At 32.2% G+C, this 22,667-nt stretch overlaps 1 protein-coding gene across 2 annotated transcripts in view; it reads left to right on the top strand.

Annotated features, from left to right (window-relative positions):
• Positions 1–22,667, top strand: part of FSTL5 (follistatin like 5) — a 766,488-nt gene that overhangs the window by 597,459 nt on the left and 146,362 nt on the right. For both annotated transcript variants that reach the window (XM_082728205.1, XM_082728204.1), the window contains exons 9-10: positions 14,535–14,696; positions 19,532–19,666. In XM_082728205.1, coding sequence (XP_082584331.1) covers positions 14,535–14,696; positions 19,532–19,666 — 297 coding nt within the window. The remainder of the gene's footprint in view (positions 1–14,534; positions 14,697–19,531; positions 19,667–22,667) is intronic.

Genomic DNA, 22,667 nt, shown 5'->3' with positions numbered 1-22,667 from the left:
CAATAGTTCATTTTTTCCCTTGCTTCCCTTGCCTTTGGCGTTGTTCCTTTGGTGAGTGCTGTGAAGTGTGTAAACCTGGTGATTCACAGACCTGTACCCCTGGGGATAAAAATATATGTTTATAAAAAATAAAAAATTAATTTAAAAAAATTTAATGTTTAGATAAAAAAAAATCAACTATGTGATAGTTGCAAGAAAAACCTAAAATGAAATGACAAAACCATATTGATGATAAAGTGATTAATCAATACATGTGTAAAATAATAAATTAAATGAAATCAATTGTAGTGTACCTATATTTGCTAAAGTTTTATTTTAAATAAACTGACAGAGTGCTTGTGCTATTGGACATTATCACTAGCAATGCATGATGGATTACGTTTTATTGTATCTTGGCCAACATTTGGTATTATCACTGTTTTTATTTCAGTCATTCTGATATGTGTGGTGAAATCTTACTGTCGTATTAATTTGAATTTATGTAATGGCTAATGAAACCAAACATCTTTTCATGTGATTACTTGCCATCTGTATATCATCTCTGATAAAATGTCCTGGTATATCCTTTAACCATTTTCTAATTGAATTCCTTGTTTGTTTGTTTGTTTTTTACTGTTGACTTTTGATGATTATTTAGATATTCTTTTTTTGTATATCTGTTTTGTAAATACTCTGTCCCAAGCTGTAGCTTGTCTTTTTTTTAATTGTTCTTTAATTTATTTTCAGTGTTCCGAATTCATTGTTCATGCACCACACCCAGTGCTTCATTCAATAGGTGCCCTCCATAATACTTACCACCAGGCTCACCCAAACTCCCACCCCACACACCCCAAAACCCTAGATTGTTTTTCATGGTTCTCCTTCCCCTCCAATTTATTTATGCTAAACCCATTGGCTAGAATAAAGAAAAATATTTTCCCTTAGTGAAAACATACAAAGGAACCTGTAAGAGTTAAAAACGTCTATGTGCCAAATATATACATTGAAATTTCAACAAGCAAAATATAAAAATCAAAGAATTATTTGATAAAGCTATAATGCTAGTGAGGATTTTAATATATAGTTAGAAAAAAGTTTGACAGATTAAATGAATAAAATCTAAGTGAAAGTAAACAATATTAAAGTAACTCAATGAATATGTCTGAGATATACATGTTGTATTTAGATTATAGGTAGAAAGATGGATGGCTGGATGGATGTAGCATTAGTGATGTCATATACATACTTTTTTTTCATATATATCCATATCAAATATATATATATATATATATATATCCATCATTATATATATATATATAATGCTGAAAAGTAGCTAAAATGTAACTGAAGAAATTAATATACCATGATGTACTTAGATACCAAAGGAATCAGCCTATACCTTACAATGCTTACTTTTAAAATACCAACTAATAAAATGGATATTTCCTTTAACATCTAAACAAGCCAGGGCTATTATCTGTTTTTCCAGGACTATAATTCATTATCCATTTCCACCATTATTCAAATTGTTTTGGAGTTTAAACATATAAATATTATAAGATAGACAATTTTTATATATATCTGCAGATGATATGATGGCTTACTTTTGAAACCCAAGAGATTAAATTCTAAAAGCTTTCTTACTAAAAGAAAATTAGGGCTTATAGACACTTTACTTATGAATATATATAAAGAGATTTTCCATTAACAGCAATAAGCAGATGTTAAAAAAGTTAGTAGAAAAAAATTCAGATTCTACTAAAGGACTTCAAAAATAATATAAAAAAATGGAATAATATACTACATTCTTAGATTGGGAGATATTCAATATTAAATTAACTGTGCAGCTTCTTTAATTATAAGTTCAATTCAATTTCAACAGGAATTCCAAAAATCTGTTTTCCTTTCTTTTCTCTGTTTCTTTTCTTTCTTCTTTCCTTCCTCCCTACATCTCTCTCTCTCTCTCTCTCTTTTTTCATTCTGCTCCCCCTACTTCTCCCATCCCACTTCTTTTAATAAAAGAAGAAATGAGGGAAAAAAACTGATAAAATGGACACTAGTGTGCATGGATTTGTTCTAAGGGACAGTAAAACAATTTAAATCTACACTAACCAAAGAATATAGTACAGATTCTTGAGGTGGGTAAAATACCAAAAAAGAGATGCAATCAGTAAATATGTTAGATAATTTTAAGTTTGAAAATATATGTGCATATATATTATATATAAAATAAAAATAAACACTTAAATGTATGATGAAAATATATACTTTGTTGAAAAATTATACACATTGTGGTGAAGAAAGGATATCCAATTATTGAAAATATATTGTTTCATTCTTGAATGATATATAAAAAAAATAAGCCACTTAAAGAAAATTATGTTTCTTCACACATTATGTAAAAATGTTTCCCAGAAACCGGATTGTAAACTAGATTGTAATCTAATTAGAAATATAATTATGTTAAAAGGAAAAATAAATTTAGTGTGTTTATTGTTAAGGAAAATATTTATTTAATATATTGAGGATGGCAGTGTATGTATATTTTTCTCTAGCAAACAATAAATCCAGTAGTAATAAAAGAGATGTTTTATGGGCTACTGTAAATAAAAAATATTCTGTATTATAATTACTCAAAATATACTAGATAAAATATTTACAATACAACACAAATAAGGGATAAAGGATTATTATACATTTGTCTAGATGAATATTCTTATATATTAACAAGAAAAAAATTGGGTAAAAGCTATGAACAGACCTTTCATGGAAGGAATCAAAATGACTAATGAGTATAGGAAAACATATTCAAGTAGCAAACAATGAAATTCAATTTATTTAAAATAAGGAACCATTTGCCAAATTTAAATGATTAATAATACCCATTTCAGTTGAATTTGTGGCAAATGGAGCCTCTCATACCATGGTTAGATTTGAGAGAAGGGATTTCTACAAAATGTTAGCATAGTAATCTAACATTCAATTTTAAATGCATGTACTTTTCAATGTAGCAATTTTTCTTTGACTCAGCTAATCTGAAAAATTAAAAGCAACAGTAGTATGTAGGTACAAGAATGATTTTTATATAAGTTGTGTAAAATAATATGAAATTTGACCTGAATCATTATTAAAATTGATGAACAAATTATCATATACCCTTATGGCAAAAATTATTAATCTATTGAAACAATAAATTTATTTACATATATTGTCCTCAAATATGTCTAAGATGTCTAAAATGAAAAACATCTGAAGTCATCTGAAGTAAGATACAGAGAAGAAGTTCGTATTTGAGAAATACATATGTGCATGTATGTTGCATAAAGATAGAGGTGAAACTTAAAGTACACTGAAAGATTAAAACTGGTCATTTCAAAAGTCTGTGGTGAGAAAGGCAATTAATATTTTATATTCCTCCTCTGTATAATGTGTTTTTAATAATAAATACACAGTATATTAAGATATCAATAACAAAAGAAATTAAAGAGAAACAAATTAGAGCCAACATGAATGAGTAATTTCTATTTTGCAACATTTTAAATGGCTTTTCTACATACATGATCTCTTTCTCTTTCAAAAATCCTTGAAGCAATTATTTCTAATATGCTAATTTTATGACTGACAAAAACAAGACTGAGAAAGCTTAAGAAGTTTCTAACTACAGGTGCTTTACATGCTGAACATGGGCCTCAAACTCTGATCGGTCTGGCTTCATGTGGTTCATGGATTTAGCAGATGAAACAGGGACAGATTCTGCTAATAGATCCTGTATAAAATGAAATTATTAGGTTTTGACCAGAGAGAAAAAAGCCTTGTCACCGCCCATTAAGTAAGGGGATATTCTAAAAATTATCAAATGCATTAAGTCTAAAATAGCATAGTCCTCCTCTGCGGGAGTTAGCAAGTTTTTATGTATGTCATGAAAGGCTTTCTTTTTTACAAATGAAAAAAAAAAAAACTTAAAATAAAAATCCTAGTCAATTTAAAAATGAAAAATTTAAGCAATTGTTTTAATAAGACATAATCATATATTTTCTCTTTGTTTAATAAGGATTGCACTTAATGTGATTTTTGCATAGCTTTTAAGGCTACAGTTTTGTTTGTAGTTTTGTAGCAAAGATTTTTTTGACAGTTGTTGAGTAAAATACAGGTAAAATAATGTTTGCTTAAAACAAAGCTTACTGCCATTTGCAGTGACATGGATGGTACTAGAGGGTATAATGCTAACTAAATGAAGTACGTCAGAGAAAGACAAATACCATATGCTTTCACTCATATGTGGAAGTTAAGAAACAACTGATGAACATAGGGAAAAGGAAGTAGAAATAAAATAGGATAAAAACAGAGAGGGAGACAAGCCATAAGAGACTCTTAACTCTAGGAAACAAACTGAGGGCTGCGGAAGGGAGGTGGGTGGCAGGATGGGGGTAATTGGGTGATGGCGTTAAGGAGAGGAGGAGCTTATTGGGAATTGTTGGGATGAGCACTGGGTGTCATATCCAACGGGATGAATCACTAAATTCTACCCCCAAATTAGTAATACACTATATGTTAACTAACTTGAATTTAAATAAAAACTAACAAACAAACAACAAAATAAAGCTTGCTGCTGTTTTATTCAAGACTGCCTTTTTCAGATGAACTATCTGTACAATTTTAGTAAATTAATATTGTGGTTTAGAATTACATGACTATCTCTAATTATGGTAGATTGCATTTATAATTCCTATCAAAAAGCTCATTCTGAAATTAGGAAATTATATTTATAATCCCCAGTGTGTTAGCACTGTTATAACTATAGATGAATTTAACCTTTTAAACTTACAGATTTTTTTTTTTGCCTTTTAAATAAAGTAGTTGCAATAAAACAAAAACTGTGAGAAAAAATACTGAATATTTGTAATTATCATCATCTACTCTATTGAAGAGATTTTCACCATTTGCCTAAACAATATTATCATAAATTCATTTCTCTCCATTTCTATCTGCAAGGCATTTTCTATTTTAAAATGCCATCACAGTATTTCATTATAACATTTATTTTTCAAATGAAGGAACAGGCACTGCAAGAGTTGGAGTAAGTCTCCCCAAATCATTCCGTTCCAAGTTGTGACCTAAGATCTACCTCTTGAGTATAGTAATCCTGCCTGATACAAAATGTTTTATATTCTATGGTCTTACATGTTTTGAAAGTTCTTCTATTTCTTATACAAATGGTGGAAAAATAGAAGTCTAGCTAGACTAAAGCTTTAAGGAAAGTTATGCTTTTTGCTACACATTTTAATATCACAAAGACATATTTTTCTGTATCTTTTTAAGTTTTAACTAATGCAATTGTTTTCCTTACTCTCCAGTCACAAAAACTGCCTTTTTAAATGGTATGTGTGTATTAAATGTCCAATGAGCTACAAATGTGATTGAAGAGTTTAAAAGATTGACTTGACCTGTCTAGAATTCTTTTATTGGCAGCTTTGAATAAATCTAGTTATACATTATATTTAGATAGGGTTTATATTTACATCCATTTTTAAACGATTTTATTTATTCATTTGAGAGAGAGAGAGACCACAAGTAGGCAGAGAGAGAGAGAGGAAAGCAGATTCCTGCTGAGCAGAGAGCCCAAAGTGGGGCTCAATCCCAGGACCCTGAGATCAGGACCTGAGCTGAAGACAGAGGCTTAACCCACTGAGCCACCCAAATGCCCCTATATTTACATCTTAAAGCAAGTTTGCAAAATGTGTCTTGCTTCCATTTCCCTTTCTCTAGTCCTGGCAGCTATGGCTTACCAATTACAGCTAGTCTATCCCATTGAATCCATATATGGGTTTAGGCCACTTCCAACTTGGATCTCTAAAAAAGTCCATTTCTACTAATCAATTGGTATTGACTAGTGAAAGTACATACATTTGTCATTTCTCCTATTAGGTTTCAGTCATTCTTCATGTAATAGCAAAAATATGATTTCTGGAAATTAAAGTGTGTGAGCTACAACACCTAATATTTCCACTTGCCATTCATTGTTTCTTTTAACCAATTTAATTCTAGGAAAAGTTTCAAACTTTATAAATGGGGAATCTGAGAACTAGAGAAATTAGATATTTTATCCCTTAGAGAATAGAGTGCTAAAAATACATTCAGATTTTCAGGTGTGTATGTGGAGAGGTTACTATAATGTATTTACTGAACATTCCCTGCCTCAAATAATTAATTTGTTATCTTCTGAAAATTTATTTAAATTAAATATATATTAAATGTAACATCTAAGGAAAAAAAACAGTAACCATCATGTGCCAGACATTAAATTATTTATTTCATTAGTTCTTTTTTCATAGATTTAGAAAAACAACATTCTGTATTATTACCTTGAATGCTTTGGCTAGATTTTATTTCAGAGAGCATTTCTATAAATGATGGACTTTGACATTTTTTAAAAATTAAGGATTAAAAGGGCCACTAACTTTAAGGATTGGTAGATTAGATCTAAGTTCATTAAACTAGGATAGACTGTTCTCCCTTTCAAAATAGCTTAAAAAGTTGCGATCTGTTAAAATATTATAGGATAGATAGGAAGACCCAGTAGAAAAATCACAAAAGTTTATGAGCATAAGTATATTTTTGTTAATTTATATTTTGCCTCCAACATTCGTTGCTTCTTCTACATTTTTATGAAGGCTGCTATAATGTGATCAGAGAGTTTTGTAATATTGACAAGAGGCAGTGTGAAAGTCATGAATATAAAAAGACTGCTTTGGGACAAAGTTAAAGAGAAATTGATGGCTTTAATAATGTCAGAGACAAAAGGCATTGGACAAGCTCAGTAGTGTTTAAAATATTTATTAAACTCTGTCTGTAATTTTTCATAGGAAAGTTGCTTTAATGACAAAGGAAGTCATAATACAAACAGAACAATCCAGATGCCGCTGTGAGTCAGCACTACTTCAGAGGCATTTATATTCTTACCCTCAAGCTTTCTTAGAACCTCCTCTAACAGTTGCAGCTGTGTGAATAATTTGTGGAAGAGCAGTGATAGAATCCTTCAAAAGAATACAAGATAATAGTGTTGAGAAAAAAAAAAATACCCAAATGTTCAGTTGTTTACATACCAGTGACCTGACAATTCACCTTAAATTCATTTTTGTTTTCAGTTAGATTACAGTCACTGTATTGGGTCAGTGATCTCTGCTTCCTGATTCAAAAATCAGGTTTCCAAAGTACGAAGGTTATGCTGTTTTTATACATTCTGGAACAGTGCAGCAATTTCTAAAGAAAGATCACAGAATGAACGTGAAAGAAAGAAAAATCAGGGCTTAGTATTATAGATAGCTATTTTTTCATAAAATCGTTTCTAATACTAGATTAGAAAGATGATTAGGTTGTATTAAGTAATTCCTACTATTGAGAAAACACTTATTTTTAATACAATGAAGTTATTATAGACCTTTAAGAAATATATCCACCAACCTTAGTACCAAGTTTTATATGTATTAATATTATTCAATACTTTATGGTTTTGAGCTGATAAATCTTCACAACTGATTCCATAAAGACCCCAAGGTTTCCAGGAAGAAAGACCTAGAAAAATACACTAGTTATATTGTATTTTCTTTAGGTGAATTGCTTTTTGATTCTAAACTTAATATTTACTATCAGAACCCCATTTTTTATTTTATTTTATTTTATTTTATTTTATTTTATTTTATTTTATTTATTTATTTTCAGTGTTCCAGAATTCACTGCTTATGCACCACACCCGGGGTCCATGCAATACAGGTCCTCCATAATACCCACCACCAGGCTCACCCAGCCCCACATCCTCCTCCCCTCCAAAACCCTCAATTTGTTTCTCAGAGTCCACAGTTTCTCATGGTTTGTGTACCCCTCCAATTTCTCCCAACTCACTTCTTTCCATCTCCCAGTGTCCTCTGTGTTATTCCTTAAGCTCCACAAATAAGTGAAACCATATGATACCTGGCTTTCTCTGCTTGACTTATTTCACTCAGCATGATCAACTCCAGTCCTGTCCATGTTGATACAAAAGTTGGGTATTAATCCTTTCTGATGGAGGCATAATACTCTATAGTGTATATGGACCACATCTTCCTTATCCATTCGTCTGTTGAAGAGTCTCTTGGTTCTTTCCACAATTTGGCCACTGTGGCCATTGCTGCTATGGACATTGAGGTACAGATGGCCCTTATTTTCACTACATCAGTATCTTTGGGGCAAATATCCAGTAGTGCAATTGAAGGGTCATAGGGAAGCTCTATTTTTAATTTCTTAAGGAATCTCCACAGTTTTCCAAAGTGGCTGCACCAACTTACGTTCAAACCAACAGTATAATAGGGTTCCACTTTCTCCACATCCTCTCCAACACTTGCTGTTTACTGTCTTGTTGATTTTGGCCATTCTAACCGGTATAAGGTGATATCTCAGTGTGGTTTTGATTTGAATCTCCCTGATGACTAATGATGAACATTTTTTCATGTGTCTGTTAGCCATTTTTATGTCTTCTTTGGAGAAGTGTCTGCAGAACCCCATTTCATTTTAATTTCTATAACTAGTTAAAAAGTATTAGCCTTAAGTATGTATTTTTAGAGCAACTAGTCCTCTGTACACAGTATCTTATTATTTATACTTTATGCTCTAAGAACTATTAGGTAAATTAAATGCAGATTTATTTTATCAGTCTAATACAGTCATATGATGATATTTATCTTACCTGGCTTATGGAAAGAAACAGTTCAGTTTCCTTGAAAAGTTGTAACTGTTTGAGATGAATTATTAATACCTCTCCAAATTTCTATAAATGCACTGATAATTACTTGACCTTCACATTTTAAAATATAATTTTCAAGGACTCAAATATACCTTATATATAATGGCTAAAACACATAATTCAGATTTTATATTTGGATTTCAAATCAACAAATTCCAGTAGTTATGTGAATGGGAACGTTTATTTTATGGTTGGTACCATATAATACAATTTCGGGTAAGAATCTATTTTTCCAGGGGTGCCTGGGTGGCTCAGTGGGTTAAGCCGCTGCCTTCGGCTCAGGTCATGATCTCAGGGTCCTGGGATCAAGTCCCGCATCGGGCTCTCTGCTCAACAGGGAGAATGCTTTCCTTTCTCCCTCTCTGCCTGCCTCTCTGCTTACTTGTGATCTCTTTCTGTCAAATGAATAAATAAAAAAAATCTTAAAAAAAGAAAGAATCTCGTAGTGATCCAAAGGGGCACGTGTACTCGAATGTTTATAGCAGCAATGTCCACAATAGCCAAACTATGGAAAGAACCTAGATGTCCATCAACAGATGAATGGATCAAGAAGATGTGGTATATATACACAATGGAATACTATGCAGCCATCAAAAGAAATGAAATCTTGCCATTTGCGACAACATGGATGGAACTAGAGCGTATCATGCTTAGCGAAATAAGTCAAGCAGAGAAAGACAACTATCATATGATCTCCCTGATATGAGGAAGTGGTGATGCAACATGGGGGCTTAAGTGGGTACGAGAAGAATAAATGAAAGAAGATGGGATTGGGAGGGAGACAAACCATAAGTGACTCTTAATCTCACAAAACAAACTGAGGGTTGCTGGGGGGAGGGGGTTTGGGAGAAGGGGGTGGTATTATGGACATTGGGGAGGGTATGTATTTTGGTGAGTGCTGTGAAGTGTGTAAACCTGGTGATTCACAGACCTGTACCCCTGGGGATAAAAATCTATGTTTATAAAAAATAAAAAATTATATTAAAAAAAAAAAAGAAAGAATCTATTTTTCCAGTGTTTATATGACTAATTTCAAAACTGAGCTCAATACCCAATCAACATGTTAGTGTATAAAACAGAGTATGTAAGAGATGGAGAAAGAAAGTCATTTACCATAATATGCTACACACAGAAGTTGCTCAATAAATATTTCTATATTATCCTAAAATTCAGAATAAATAGATCACATTTTATATGTTTCTTAAATTTTATTCATAAATAAAATTCACATATTTAAATCCTTTCATATCTGTTCCATTTTAAGTGACAAAAACTTATTTGGTTATATTTTATGGGATGCTATTGAACAATATGCAATAATTACTACTTACATAGATATCATTTGACTTTATTAGATAATATTATATCAAAAAAACTGCTTCAAGAGTAAATTTGTGAGACATTGGATATCTTAGGAAATTTTAAGTACATAGACACTTACGTTTAAATATTACCTTTTTCCTTGAGATATTGGGAGCCTTATTTAAATATTTTCATGGTAGCACACGCAGATTGGATTCTAAATCCAATGTGAAAACGCTTTGATCCTTTTCATCAGTTTCTTTATTCATGCAATAGCAACAGCAAGGAAAGACAAGTTCATAGAGTGCACCTCCTAACTAAAAATGACTGTAACAAATGGCTTGAAATGTTCTCTGGAGGATTATTGACTTTTTAATTCAGGCTGCCATCAATCCTCATTTATATTTCATAATATGTATCCCGGGAAAAATAACCTATTTTAAAATGTGTAGCTTGTCACGGAGGTTAAATAGTAGTTATGCCAATCACTTATCCTTCAATTTTGTGTAAGTTAAGAGATATTTTTCAGACCATCACTTGATACCAATATACGAAGCATATTATATGAGTATTATTATTTTTTTTAAAATATGATAGTGCCTATTTCGGTATAAAAGTTCAATGTGACAAAAATTATTATTCATTGTTTTCCTTTCAGTTCAAATGCAAATGTGTCAATAAAGTAGAAAACAACTAGGAACACAAGAGGAAATTGAATATCTTATTGGAAAAGTTGTCCTTAGGGAACTATTAGTGACAGTATACGTGACCTATATAATATCTACATTTTTAAATATAAATGATGTAGAATCTATTGTTATCATTGAGTTGATTGATGTGCTTCGTTTCAAACTAATTTCAGTATACTTAGGTCATCTCAATGTTTTGCTATTCCAAAGAATGTTGTAAGAAACCTTGGCCCTTGCTTTAGCTATAAGTTTTATGGCAAGATACATTTTCTTCTATTAAATGTTTATTGAGAGAGTAGTTTTCCATTTTGGCACTCTATGTAAGTCTTTTTAAAAAGCTCATCTCCTAACTCCTGAGTTGTTAAGAGATTAGAGATTAGGTCTGAGTATTTGAAAAAATTCTCTTTACTCCAGATCTTATGGTAATGTGGGTTGGCTGGAAATATATTATTCTATCTCTTTAAAAAGTTATTAACTTGAGCCTCCAATATAATAAAATGATACAAAAAATACTCTGTCCTTTTAGATGTAAATTAAAAGCCTAAATTTGTGCTCTATGTTACTAAGAAAGTATGTGCCAAAATTTTATGAGGACTATTTTTGAAAATATATTTCAAAATACACCTTTTAAGTAGTCATCAAGGTTAAAAAAAATTAAAGAGCCTGGTTTTACTCCTCTTATTGTTCTGGATGTTTGTGCATACTGCATTTGTTCTGACTTATATTTAGGAGAGGGTGAAAGAATACAGCAAAAATCTAGTGCTTGGAAATTTGGAAGTTTATTACTATTCTGTTTCAGAAACTATTAAAGGCAATTCACAAAACAAAGACCCAGCTTCAATTTGAAAGGATTACTGGGCATTTCCAAGTACCACTTCCTTCCCTTTGTCTCCATGTAAGAGCTGATATGAGTCCGGTTTAGGACCTCTAGTGTATAGCCAGAATGAAAGTGCCAATAGGATGATCTGCGTATCTGTAGTCCAGTGGTGGCTTCAACTTGTCTCTTGGATTGAATTGCTTTTATAACTTCAGTAGACCTAGAAGGCTGACGTTTATTCATTAGTCAATCTAACTTGTGTATACAATGGCTAGAAAAAACAGTGCTGTAATTAACTTGGGTCTCAAGTTGAGAGCCTAAAGAGAGTCTCAGTCTGATTTTTGATTTTGCATCTTTGACAGGCATTCCATTGGGTGAAAAATAAAAGAAACCAGGCAGTTCAAAGTATATTAATTAACCAAAGAGCAGGATGGTCCTCATGAACATTCCTGTCTATTGTCTTTTGCTAAGAGAGCTTCAGCAGAAAATTCTTGCACTGAGAACCAGGATGTTTCTCCACATTTACCAAGTCATATTCTTACTAAGGAAAATGCAGAGTACATATGTTCTCATGGTCATTTTAAATAACAAATGCTAAAGTGTGAGTGTGAATAAAATATATGTGTAATGTGTCTGTAATACGCATTCTGTGGAACACTTCTTGCTCTATAGTGCTTTTGTCACTCAACTATGTAAGGGGATATAAAGATTAAATAAGGCAAAACCTCTTCAACCAAGAAATTACTATACATATTAGCAAACAATAAATTATCCTAAACTTAGTGGCTTAAACCAACAAACATTTTTTTTAATCTTATGAGATAATAACAGGAAAATAGAGATATGAGGTAATAAGTAGAGAAATAAGACAACTAAGGAATTTGAGAACAGCTTAGCCAGGTGGTCCCTGTATTAGACCTTTTTGGGGTTGCAGTTTCTTTGGAAAATGCATATTTATGTACTTTGGGCATTTTTAAATTGCTTTTTCTGTTAAAGTGCATGAGTTGTATATTTTAGATATTGACCACTATCAGATAATCTGGTTTACAAATAGTTTCTCCCATTCTGTAGGTTCCCTTTCCATTATGTTGACAGTTTCCTTTGCTATGGAGAGGGAGTGATTTTCCCTTTGTTTCTGGGTTATAACAGCTCAGTATATATTCTGGATACTACTATGTTATCAGATACAATCTGCAAATATTGTTTTAATCTGTGAGTTGTACATATACTTTCATGATAGTGTGTGTCCTTTGATGCACCCCCCAATTTTAATTTTAATGAGGTTCAATTTATTGATCTTTCTTTTGTTGCTTGGGTTTTGGAGTAATAATATCTAAGAAAACATAGTAAAACACAAATTCAGGAAGATTTACCTTTAAGTTTTCTTCTAAGTGTTTTATTATTTTAGCTCCTACATTTAGGTTTTTTACTAATTTTGAGTTAATTTTTATATAAGTTGTGAGGTAGGAGTTCATGTTCATTCTTTTCTATACGGATGTTGTTTCAGCATCAATTCTTGAAAAGACTATTTCTTGGCATTTATTGTAAAATCAATTAATTATAGATTAATAGGTTTTTTCCTGCATTCCCAACTCAATTCTATTTCATAGACTTGAGTTTTTTCCTTACGCCAGTATCATATTGTTTTGATTCCTATATATATACTATACACATACTTTATAGTATATTTGGAAATTGAGAGGTATGAGACCTCCAGTGTTACTATTTTTCAAGGTTGTTTTGGTTATTTCAGGGGTCCCTTGTGATTCTATAGAAATCTGAGGATTAGCGCTTCCATTTCTGCAAAAAGAAAAAAATGCAGTTGGAATTTCTGTAAGAATTACATTGTATTTATAGATCAATTTTGTAGAGTATTGTCATCTTACAATTCTTACCAGTTCTTACTATCCTACTAATTAATTATTTCAATTCATAAACTCATGACTTTTCATTATTTTTTTAAAATATACTTCAACTCATTTTGTCGTGTTCAGTGTGAAAGTCTTGCACCTCCTTGCTGAAATTTCTTTCTTTTTTTTTTTTTTAAAGATTTTATTTATTTATTTGACACACAGAGATCACAAGTAGGCAGAGAGGCAGGCAGAGAGAGAGGAGGAAGCAGGCTCCCTGCTGAGCAGAGAGCCCGATGTGGGACTCGATCCCAGGACCCTGAGATCATGACCTGAGCCGAAGGCAGCGGCTTAACCCACTGAGCCACCCAGGCGCCCCTGAAATTTATTTCTAAATATTTTATTTTTTGGATGCTTCTGTAAATGAAATTGTTATCCTGATCCTTTATATATGCTATGGTAAGAAAAAGATTTTCATTGTTCCTCATTTTTATATTCATTTATTTATTTATACAATTGAATTCTTTTTTTTTTTTTAAAGATTTTATTTATTTATTTGACAGAGAGAAAGATCACAAGTAGGCAGAGAGGCAGGCAGAGAGAGAGGGGGAAGCAAGTTCCCTGATGAGCAGAGAGCCCAATGCAGGGCTCGATCACAGGACCCTGAGATCATGACCTGAGCTGAAGGCAGAGGCTAAACCCACTGAGCCACCCAGTGCCCCTACAATTGAATTCTTTAAGTCTTTTTAAATTTCTTATGTTTTTTATAATTGTTCCTTATTTTAATGCTCAAATTTTCTCATATTTGACAAATAAAAGTCCCTTTAGGTTGGCTTCTGTATTTTTTTTTAATGTTTCTATCATATTTTGAAAACTTCTCTTATTACCAACTCAGCTTGTATTTTTCCTGGCACAGTCTCAGAGTAACCTTTATGTACTAAGGTTACTGGTACAGTTAAAGGTAAGTGGTACATTTTTGCAGATGATGATATTTGGAAACTAAGATTATGGAAATACATATCATTAAAATACATAATTAACAATTTCTCATACTGCAATTTTTAGAAAATCAAAGAATATGGCTTACTGATTCTTTTTTTTTTCTCCCATTTCTTTTTTAGTCCCTCCAGTAATCCGGGTGTATCCAGAGAGTCAGGCTCGAGAACCTGGGGTAACTGCAAGTCTCAGGTGCCACGCAGAAGGAATACCAAACCCTCAGCTTGGCTGGCTCAAGAATGGAATTGATATAACACCAAAGCTGTCCAAACAACTCACACTTCAAGGTGCTTTTTATTTGCACTTTTTCCTCTTAAATGACTGTGCAGAAATTTTATACTGAAATTTATAACAGAGTTTACATGACTTGAAAAAAAAAAAAGCTAGTTGATGGCAACCAAATGTCATGTATATGAAAAAATCTATATAGTTGTTCTTAAGACATTTTATTTGAAATAGAGTCTATTAGTATTTTTTTGTTTAAAATAATGACATAATAATTAGTTATGCTATTATTTCAGCAATAAGTAAAATATTATGCATCTTTTAAGTAATTGTTCTATGAATTATAGCAGAAACGCTGAACAGAATAAATGGATTTCTTCATAGAATACATTTTGAAGGGATCATTTAAATATTTAAATCATACTTTAAAAATGAATCTTAGAGAGTGTCAATAGTATAGAATGCCTTAGTGAATATTTTGTAGCATAACTTGCAAATGAAGAAAGAAAAAAGTGATACTAAATATGTTTCACACTTACATTGTTTGAAAGGTATTTAATGTTATTATTGAATTTTAACATATAAATATTCAAAGTTTGAATAGTCTAAGATGAGACAGAATTATTATACAGATTATAATAATAATGAATATGTGGTAAGTAGAAAACAAACAAAAAAAAACTTTGTAATTCCAAATACCTAAATAATGCAAAAGCAGTTGCATATATGTTGAGTATACCAGTAAGTTTAAAAATGCATAAATCTTAGTTCCACCATCAAGAGTAGAACATGACGAGTCTTTTTATTGGAATGTCTGTTGTTGTATGACACTATATTCTTTACTGCATGCTTTAAATTTCTTTGATTCATACTACAAGTGAATATATTTTCGTTTTTGCATTATTTGTATAAGCATAGACTTTACTTCTTATTACACTTTAACAGTGAACGTTTTGATAAATGTTTTTAAATAAATCTTTTTGAAATATTTACTATTTTATTTTTGTAAGTCAGAAATGACATATGAAAGTAATTGTGACCTTTAAAACCTAGATTCTACAAATCTCTATATTAGTAGAAGTAAATTCAAGGAATTTACATGTTTACATCTACTGATTACATTTTTAGTGTCTATAATCTTAGAAAAGGATTGATCTGATAAACAGTAATTAAAGTGAAGAAAGTCCTAATTAGTTTCTGCCTTTGTCATCTCTTGCCCATTTAATAGCAGTAAACAGTATTAGATGAGCATATTATATCTTTGTTTCTAGGAATACACACAATGGCACATATGAAGGGCTGATTACACTCCAGATTCAATAGTGAAAGGGTGGGGGCCCTTGTAAGGTAGCTATTATCATTTTTTTTTTTAATGAGAAAATCACTGAAGTTTTGAGAGAATGAAAAATGAAAAGTGAGTGGAGAGCACAACCTAAGAGATAAATCTGGGTGCATAGGCATGTGAAATCCCTGTGGCTTTCTGTATGATTACATGTTACCAAATCCTATAGTTTAATTATCCATTTATTCAACAAATGCTTAGTTAACAATTACATGTAAGGTCTAAGTCTAGGCATGGACTGAATACATCAGTGGATGGGATGATATGTTAATGAGAGGAAGTAAAATCCTAGAAAAGCAGAAATGTTTAATTAGAAGGCAAATCATGATAAATAACACAAGGAGACTAAAAATCAACAAAATGCAAGAGAAAAAGGTGATCCTACATAAAAGAAAGCGAAGTATGGGAAAGAGTTCAACAATATTAAATGCACAGAAAGGTCGAGGAAAGCCACTGAAATGTATTCATGGGTCAGGTGATTAGTTTGACCTTTTGACATTTAAGAAAAACTTTATTCATAGTCATCAATTTTCCTTGGTTTAGAAGAGAGGAAGTAAGAAAGTATAAAAATCTCTTCAGATTTTGAAAGGAGGACAAAAGAAAAGGTAGTTACTCTTGATGGAAAGGATTAGGACAAATGATATTTTTTTTTCTTAGAACATCAAGTGAAGAAATACTAAGAGAGAAAAAATATGTGCAGATAATGGAGGTGGGGAACGATGACTAAATAACTGTAGAAATCATAAAGAAAAGAAAGGACATTTTCTTTGGAAAGAAACAAAGAGCTTCTTTTGAGAAATAAATACATGTGAAGCTGTAGATGGAAATAGGAAGTTGGCTTTACTTGTTTTCTCAGCTTTGACTGGAATATAATTGATAGCATTGTGTAAGTTTAAGGTATAAAATGTGATGATTTAATAAGGATATATACTGAAAAATGATTTGGGTTTACTTGTTAATTACATGTATGCACTTCATGATTTAAAAACAAGGTCACTTGCTTCGGGTGAGAAGGTAGTATTAGGATGGGAAACATCAAACAGAGTAAAGATTTGAAATAAAAACAGAGCAGGAAATGAAAGGCATATACCTGTCAAGGTCAAGGGAAGTGAATACCAAGCATGGAACATCCTGCAAACTGAAAACTGTGAATTTGTAAATTTTCTTATGCAGTTGTCTCTTAATGTACTCAGAAAACTAGATGTAGAGACACTAAGTGCAGAGATACGTCCACTTTTTCTAGTTTTGGCAGTTGGTAAGGTATATGTGTCAGAATGATAAATGGATGAGGAAATTGCTAGTTCTGGCAATAGAGTAGAAAACATCTAGCAATCGCAGATTATGTTGTGAAGGAGGAAGACAGTTGGAGCATGTAGGTTAGGGGGACATACAACAATATTGAGAAAAGAACATTTGAAAAAGGAATAAATTGATTTTGATATTTAAAAAAAATCTAGAGAATTTAGGTTGCTAAGTGTGCGGTTCTTAAGAGAAAGTGTTTTCTTTGGAGAAAGCTATATATCATGCAAAACAAGAAGCTGACACAGGCTTAAAAATAATGTATATTTGGCCCACAGGCCAAATCTGGGAAACAGCCCATTTTGTAAATAAAGCCACTTGGGGGGCTTTGTTTTTGTTTTTGTCTTTAGAACACAGCCACACTCATGTTTTAAAATATTGTTCATAGCTGCTTTCATGCTGCTATGACAGAGGTGAGTAGCGTTAAAGAAACTTTATTGCCTACAAAGCATATCTACCCAGCCTTTAATGGCAAAACAAAACAGAAAAAGCACCCACAACCCTAAACCAAATGGTCAACCTTCTGTTTTGGAGTAGTGATTCTCACCAGTGGATCAGGGAATGGAGGTGAGCAATACCATCTGTAATGTGAGGAAAAAGGTTCAAGTTATCTGAATCATTATTCCTCCCCCAAACACTAACTGCCTCTCCATATCCCATTCAAATCCCTTGAGAGCCACTGGCATTCCCTAGATCTTTTTCCCATTGGTTTTCTATGTCCTTTCCCCAAACAGGTTTATGGATTATTTCATCACTTATCTGTCTTAAATAGTCATATTACTCTGTCACACATGATGCATGGTGTTCTTGTGATTGGATAATATGAAACAAACACACACAGAAACAAAGAATGAATGAAAATAAAGTGAAAGAGAGAGAGAGAGAAAGAAACCTAAACAAATGAGCACAACGAACACTGAATTTTAGGGTCTGATAGGAGTCTAGCCCTTATGTTTTGAATTGAGTGATTTCCATAAGATCAATCTATGAGTTTCTGATTCTGTTCTGAAAATTATGAATTATTTAGGACAATTAAGATATAAAATATGTTAAGGTACCTTGTATATTTCCAACATATTTCCAACACAGTTGGTGGTTAATTATGCTCTGATTTCTACATTAGGAAATCAGATTTTAGCTTAAGAAGTTATTTTATTAAGAGTTATATTCATAATAGCATTCTTCATAATAACATTGTCTTAATGAGGGGACTTACTATTTTAAAGGTAAAACTACTAAAGTAGATCCATCTAAATGAATTACTATGTTGCCCTTAAGAATATGTATTTTTTAAATAACGTGTGTGTCTTGAATGAAGAACTAGAAAGTAAAAAAAAAAAAAAAAAAAGTTACCTTACCAAGATTGGAAAATTGAGCTAATTATTCTCTTAATCCTTTGGTTGTATACTGATTGTATCAATTTATGACTGTATATCAGTATACCAAATATCATTATAATATTGTTTATGGATATTTCTGGCAAAAGACTGAAATCTTGCAGACAAATCACATGTTATTACCTTTCTCTCTCTCTTTTTTTAAGATTTTATTTATTTATTTATTTGACAGACAGAGATCACAAGTAGGCAGAAAGGCAGGCAGAGTGAGAGAAAGGGAAGCAGGTTCCATGCTGAGCAGAGAGCCCGATGAGGAGCTCCATCCCAGGACCCTGGGATCACGACCTAAGCAGAAGGCAGAGGCTTTAACCCACTGAGCTACCCAGGCGCCCTACCTTTCTGTTCTCCTTACTTAATACCTTCCTTACCTTATAATTCCAGATGTATAATACGGTCTCAATAATGTACCTAATAAGTGGCAATTGTACTATATTTCATGATGTAGCTCACTGAATATCTTTATGAAAAGTCTTTTTATCCATATTCTTCTGTGTATGAACCATATTGCTATTATTTTAAAATTTTGTAAAGTGGATTCTGAATACTAAAAATAAATATATAAGTGGAATTATAGTCATCAATATGACATACACATGAAATGCAGGAAATAGGAAATAAAGGTAAAATATGAAGCTTGTGCATTTGACATAGAGTTTTGGGCTCTCGATAGAATGACAACACAGTTTATGAAACACTTGAATGATTTTGGAATAATTTGGCATGCCTCCAAAGCATGGAAGTAGGAAGGAAAACAGTTTAATTACGACAAGCTAAGAGAACTGCTTGACTGTGTAATCGGAAAGCACTGTACCAAAACTGAAATCGTAGTTTACAAGTTGCATTTGCCTTCTGTTTTCAGCAAATGGCAGTGAGGTTCATATAAGCAATGTACGCTATGAAGATACAGGAGCATACACTTGTATTGCCAAGAATGAAGCGGGAGTGGATGAAGACATCTCTTCTCTTTTTGTTGAAGATTCTGCTAGAAAGACCCGTATGTATACACCTGCAGTGCACTTATGCACACACGTTGTACTCTACAATTAAGCTTTTTATTTTCTTCAAAAAGCAAAAGCACCAGAAAATTTGGCAAAATTAAGAATGCATTAAAAAAAATTCAAGCATAAGAAATATAAGAATCTTAAAATATTAAAATCAGATTTATGAATTAAACAAGCTTGTGAAATTTTTAATACAACACTAGAATGATTTTATTTCCTTTGCAAGTAGTACACTGTATACATTCACACATAGACGAATTTAACTTGCCACAAAATCCCTCTCCCAAACGACATGGGCATTTCAAGGTTCCAAGATATAGCAAAGAGGGATCCTATAGGTTTAATAAATTCATATCTTTCTTTTTCTCTCAGTTGCCTTGCAGTCAGTGGTTCATGAGCCCTAGAGCAGGGCTTCTCTGCAGTAAGCCCTATGGTTACTGCCACTGTAAGACACTCACCATAAGACATCAATCCCTGGGGTGTTTTCTCCATTTAGGGCTAGAAGTCCTTTTCCATTGCTGTACATGTTTCCCAGTTATACCATCTAATAAGACAAAAATGTATCATTCTTAAAAAAAAAATTGTTACCTAGTGAAAGAGGTATGGATAGGGTAGGGATGATATAGATGGATTTTTAGTTACAGCTAAATTTCTTGGGCCTCAAAGTCCTCTTATAGCATGTATCAAATGAACGTTCAATGGACATCCCTCAGAAACTTACTTTCCTCAGTCTGCGTATGCCATGGTTTGATTGTTTTAGGAGTGGGTCTGGATGTATTTGGCATGACTATTTTCTTAGCTTCTCAGTCTGATTTGTTATATTCACAAGTCTTATTAATCTAATTCGTTGCAAGGGTCCTGATATTTGGAGGACTCTAGTTTGGCTTGCTTATTTCTCTGAACCAAGTTTTTGAAAAAGGGTAAAGCATTGTCTTGGAATCTTATTTCTCTTTAAATCAGTGAGTACATGAAATATTAGTGGATCCCATGGGGAAGAAGGATCTTATCTAACTCCTGACTACCAATATATTTTTGTCTATATTTGGTCTGTCTCGGACAATGATCATTACAAACAAATATTTAAAAAGAAAACTCTTATTTCGCTAAGCATGATACGCTCTAGTTCCATCCACATTGTTGCAAATGGCAAGATTTCATTTCTTTTGATGGTTGCATAGTATTCCATTGTGTATATATATATGTGTGTGTGTGTGTGTGTCTATATACACACACACACACACACACACACACACACACTACATCTTCTTTATCCATTTTTAATAATTTTTGAGATTGCATGGTATTAAAATAAGAGATAACATTTTTTCAATTTTAGTAATTCAGGCCTTACAACATCTATATTTATAGAACTTTCAAAGTCATGTTATAGGAAAATAGAAGTGAAAGATTTGGAGGATTTTGTTCGTCTGGATACAAATTATTTGTAGATGTTCCTTATGTATTTAAATTATGTAACATTTTCAAAGAGAAAGGGAGAAAACTAAAGGGTGCTTGGCTGGTTCAGTCAGTTAAGTATCTGCTTTCAGTTCAGGTTATGATCCCAGGGTTCTGGGATCACGCCCTGCATAGGTTTCACAGCTCAGTGGGAGTCTCCTTCTCCTTCCTGCTTCTCCCCTCACCCCTGCTCATTATCTCTCTCTTTCTCTCTCAAATAAATAAAATATTAAAAAAAATGAGAGAGCAAACTAACAGATTTCATTTTTTAACTGAATTAACTCATTTATTTTGGTAAGAGCACAGCATAAATTCTATCCTCTTAAGTTTTTAAGTACATTACATTTTTTTGTTAACTATAGACACTGGGTTGTGTAACAGATCTCTAGAGCTTGTTCATCTTGTATATCTTGGACTTTATACCCTCTGAACAACTCTTTATTTTTCCCTCCTCCACATCACCTCACAAACACCATTCTATTTTGTTTTATGATATTGACTCTTTTAGACAGTTCACATAAGTATAGTTTCACAGTCTTGGTATTTCTGTGGCTGTCTTGCTTCAATTAGCATGATGTCTTTCAGATCCATTTATGTTCTCATAAATGTTAGGATTTCCTTCTTTTTAAGGTGAAATGATATTCCATTGTATGTATATACAATGTTTTCTTTATCCATTCATTTGTCAATAGATATTTGAGTTGTTTCCATATGTTGGCCATTGTGAATGCTCTTGCAATGAATGTATGAGTACAGATAGCTCTTTGATCATGATTTCAGTCCTTTTGGTTATATTCCCAGAAATTGGGTTACTGGATCATATGATAGCTCCATTGTTATTTTTTGAGGTATCTCTATACTTTTCATAATGACTATACCATTTTCCATTACCACCACCAAGGTGCAAAAGTTCCAATTTCTCCACATTCTTGCCCATACTTTTATCTTTTGTTATAATAATAACCATCCCAACAAATGTGAGATAATATCTCATTGCAGTTTTGATTTGCATTTCTCATGCTCAACAAAAACCAAAAGAGTGAAAAGTCAACCTATGGAATGCATGAACACACCCATTTTGGAATTATATGCACATAATTTAAATCTGAATAATACTAAATGAGCAAACTTAGCAGAATATTAGTAGTTACAGAAAAGAAAAAACTGAAATGTAAGAATGTCTGTGTGGTAGCAGACAAGCTTTTCTTGGGATGTCAAAATCCTGGTATAACAAAAACAAAACCAAAATCAAATGGAGATCACTTTAGAAAAAGGTTTTGGCTTTTATAACCTACTTCTTAAGGATTGCTCTGGGTTCTCTTCTAGTAATTCCATGGACAAAGACCAATATTGGCTATACGAAAGGTATTTTGGATAGGTAGATATTTTCAAAAAAGCCAAAGGAAACAGTCACAGAGCCACCAGTGATACTTTCATCTTCTTATTTGCACTTATTAAAAAATTATTGACCATTCTGCTTTTGTGAAAAATAAATTCACAGGTCATTTTTCCCTTTCAGTAGTGATGGGATACAACATG

The sequence above is a fragment of the Mustela nivalis genome, assembly GCF_964662115.1.
Source record: "Mustela nivalis genome assembly, chromosome: 4".
NCBI lineage: Eukaryota > Metazoa > Chordata > Mammalia > Carnivora > Mustelidae > Mustela > Mustela nivalis.
Note: the sequence above shows the minus strand (reverse complement) of the source record. Positions and strands in the feature narration are given on the sequence as shown.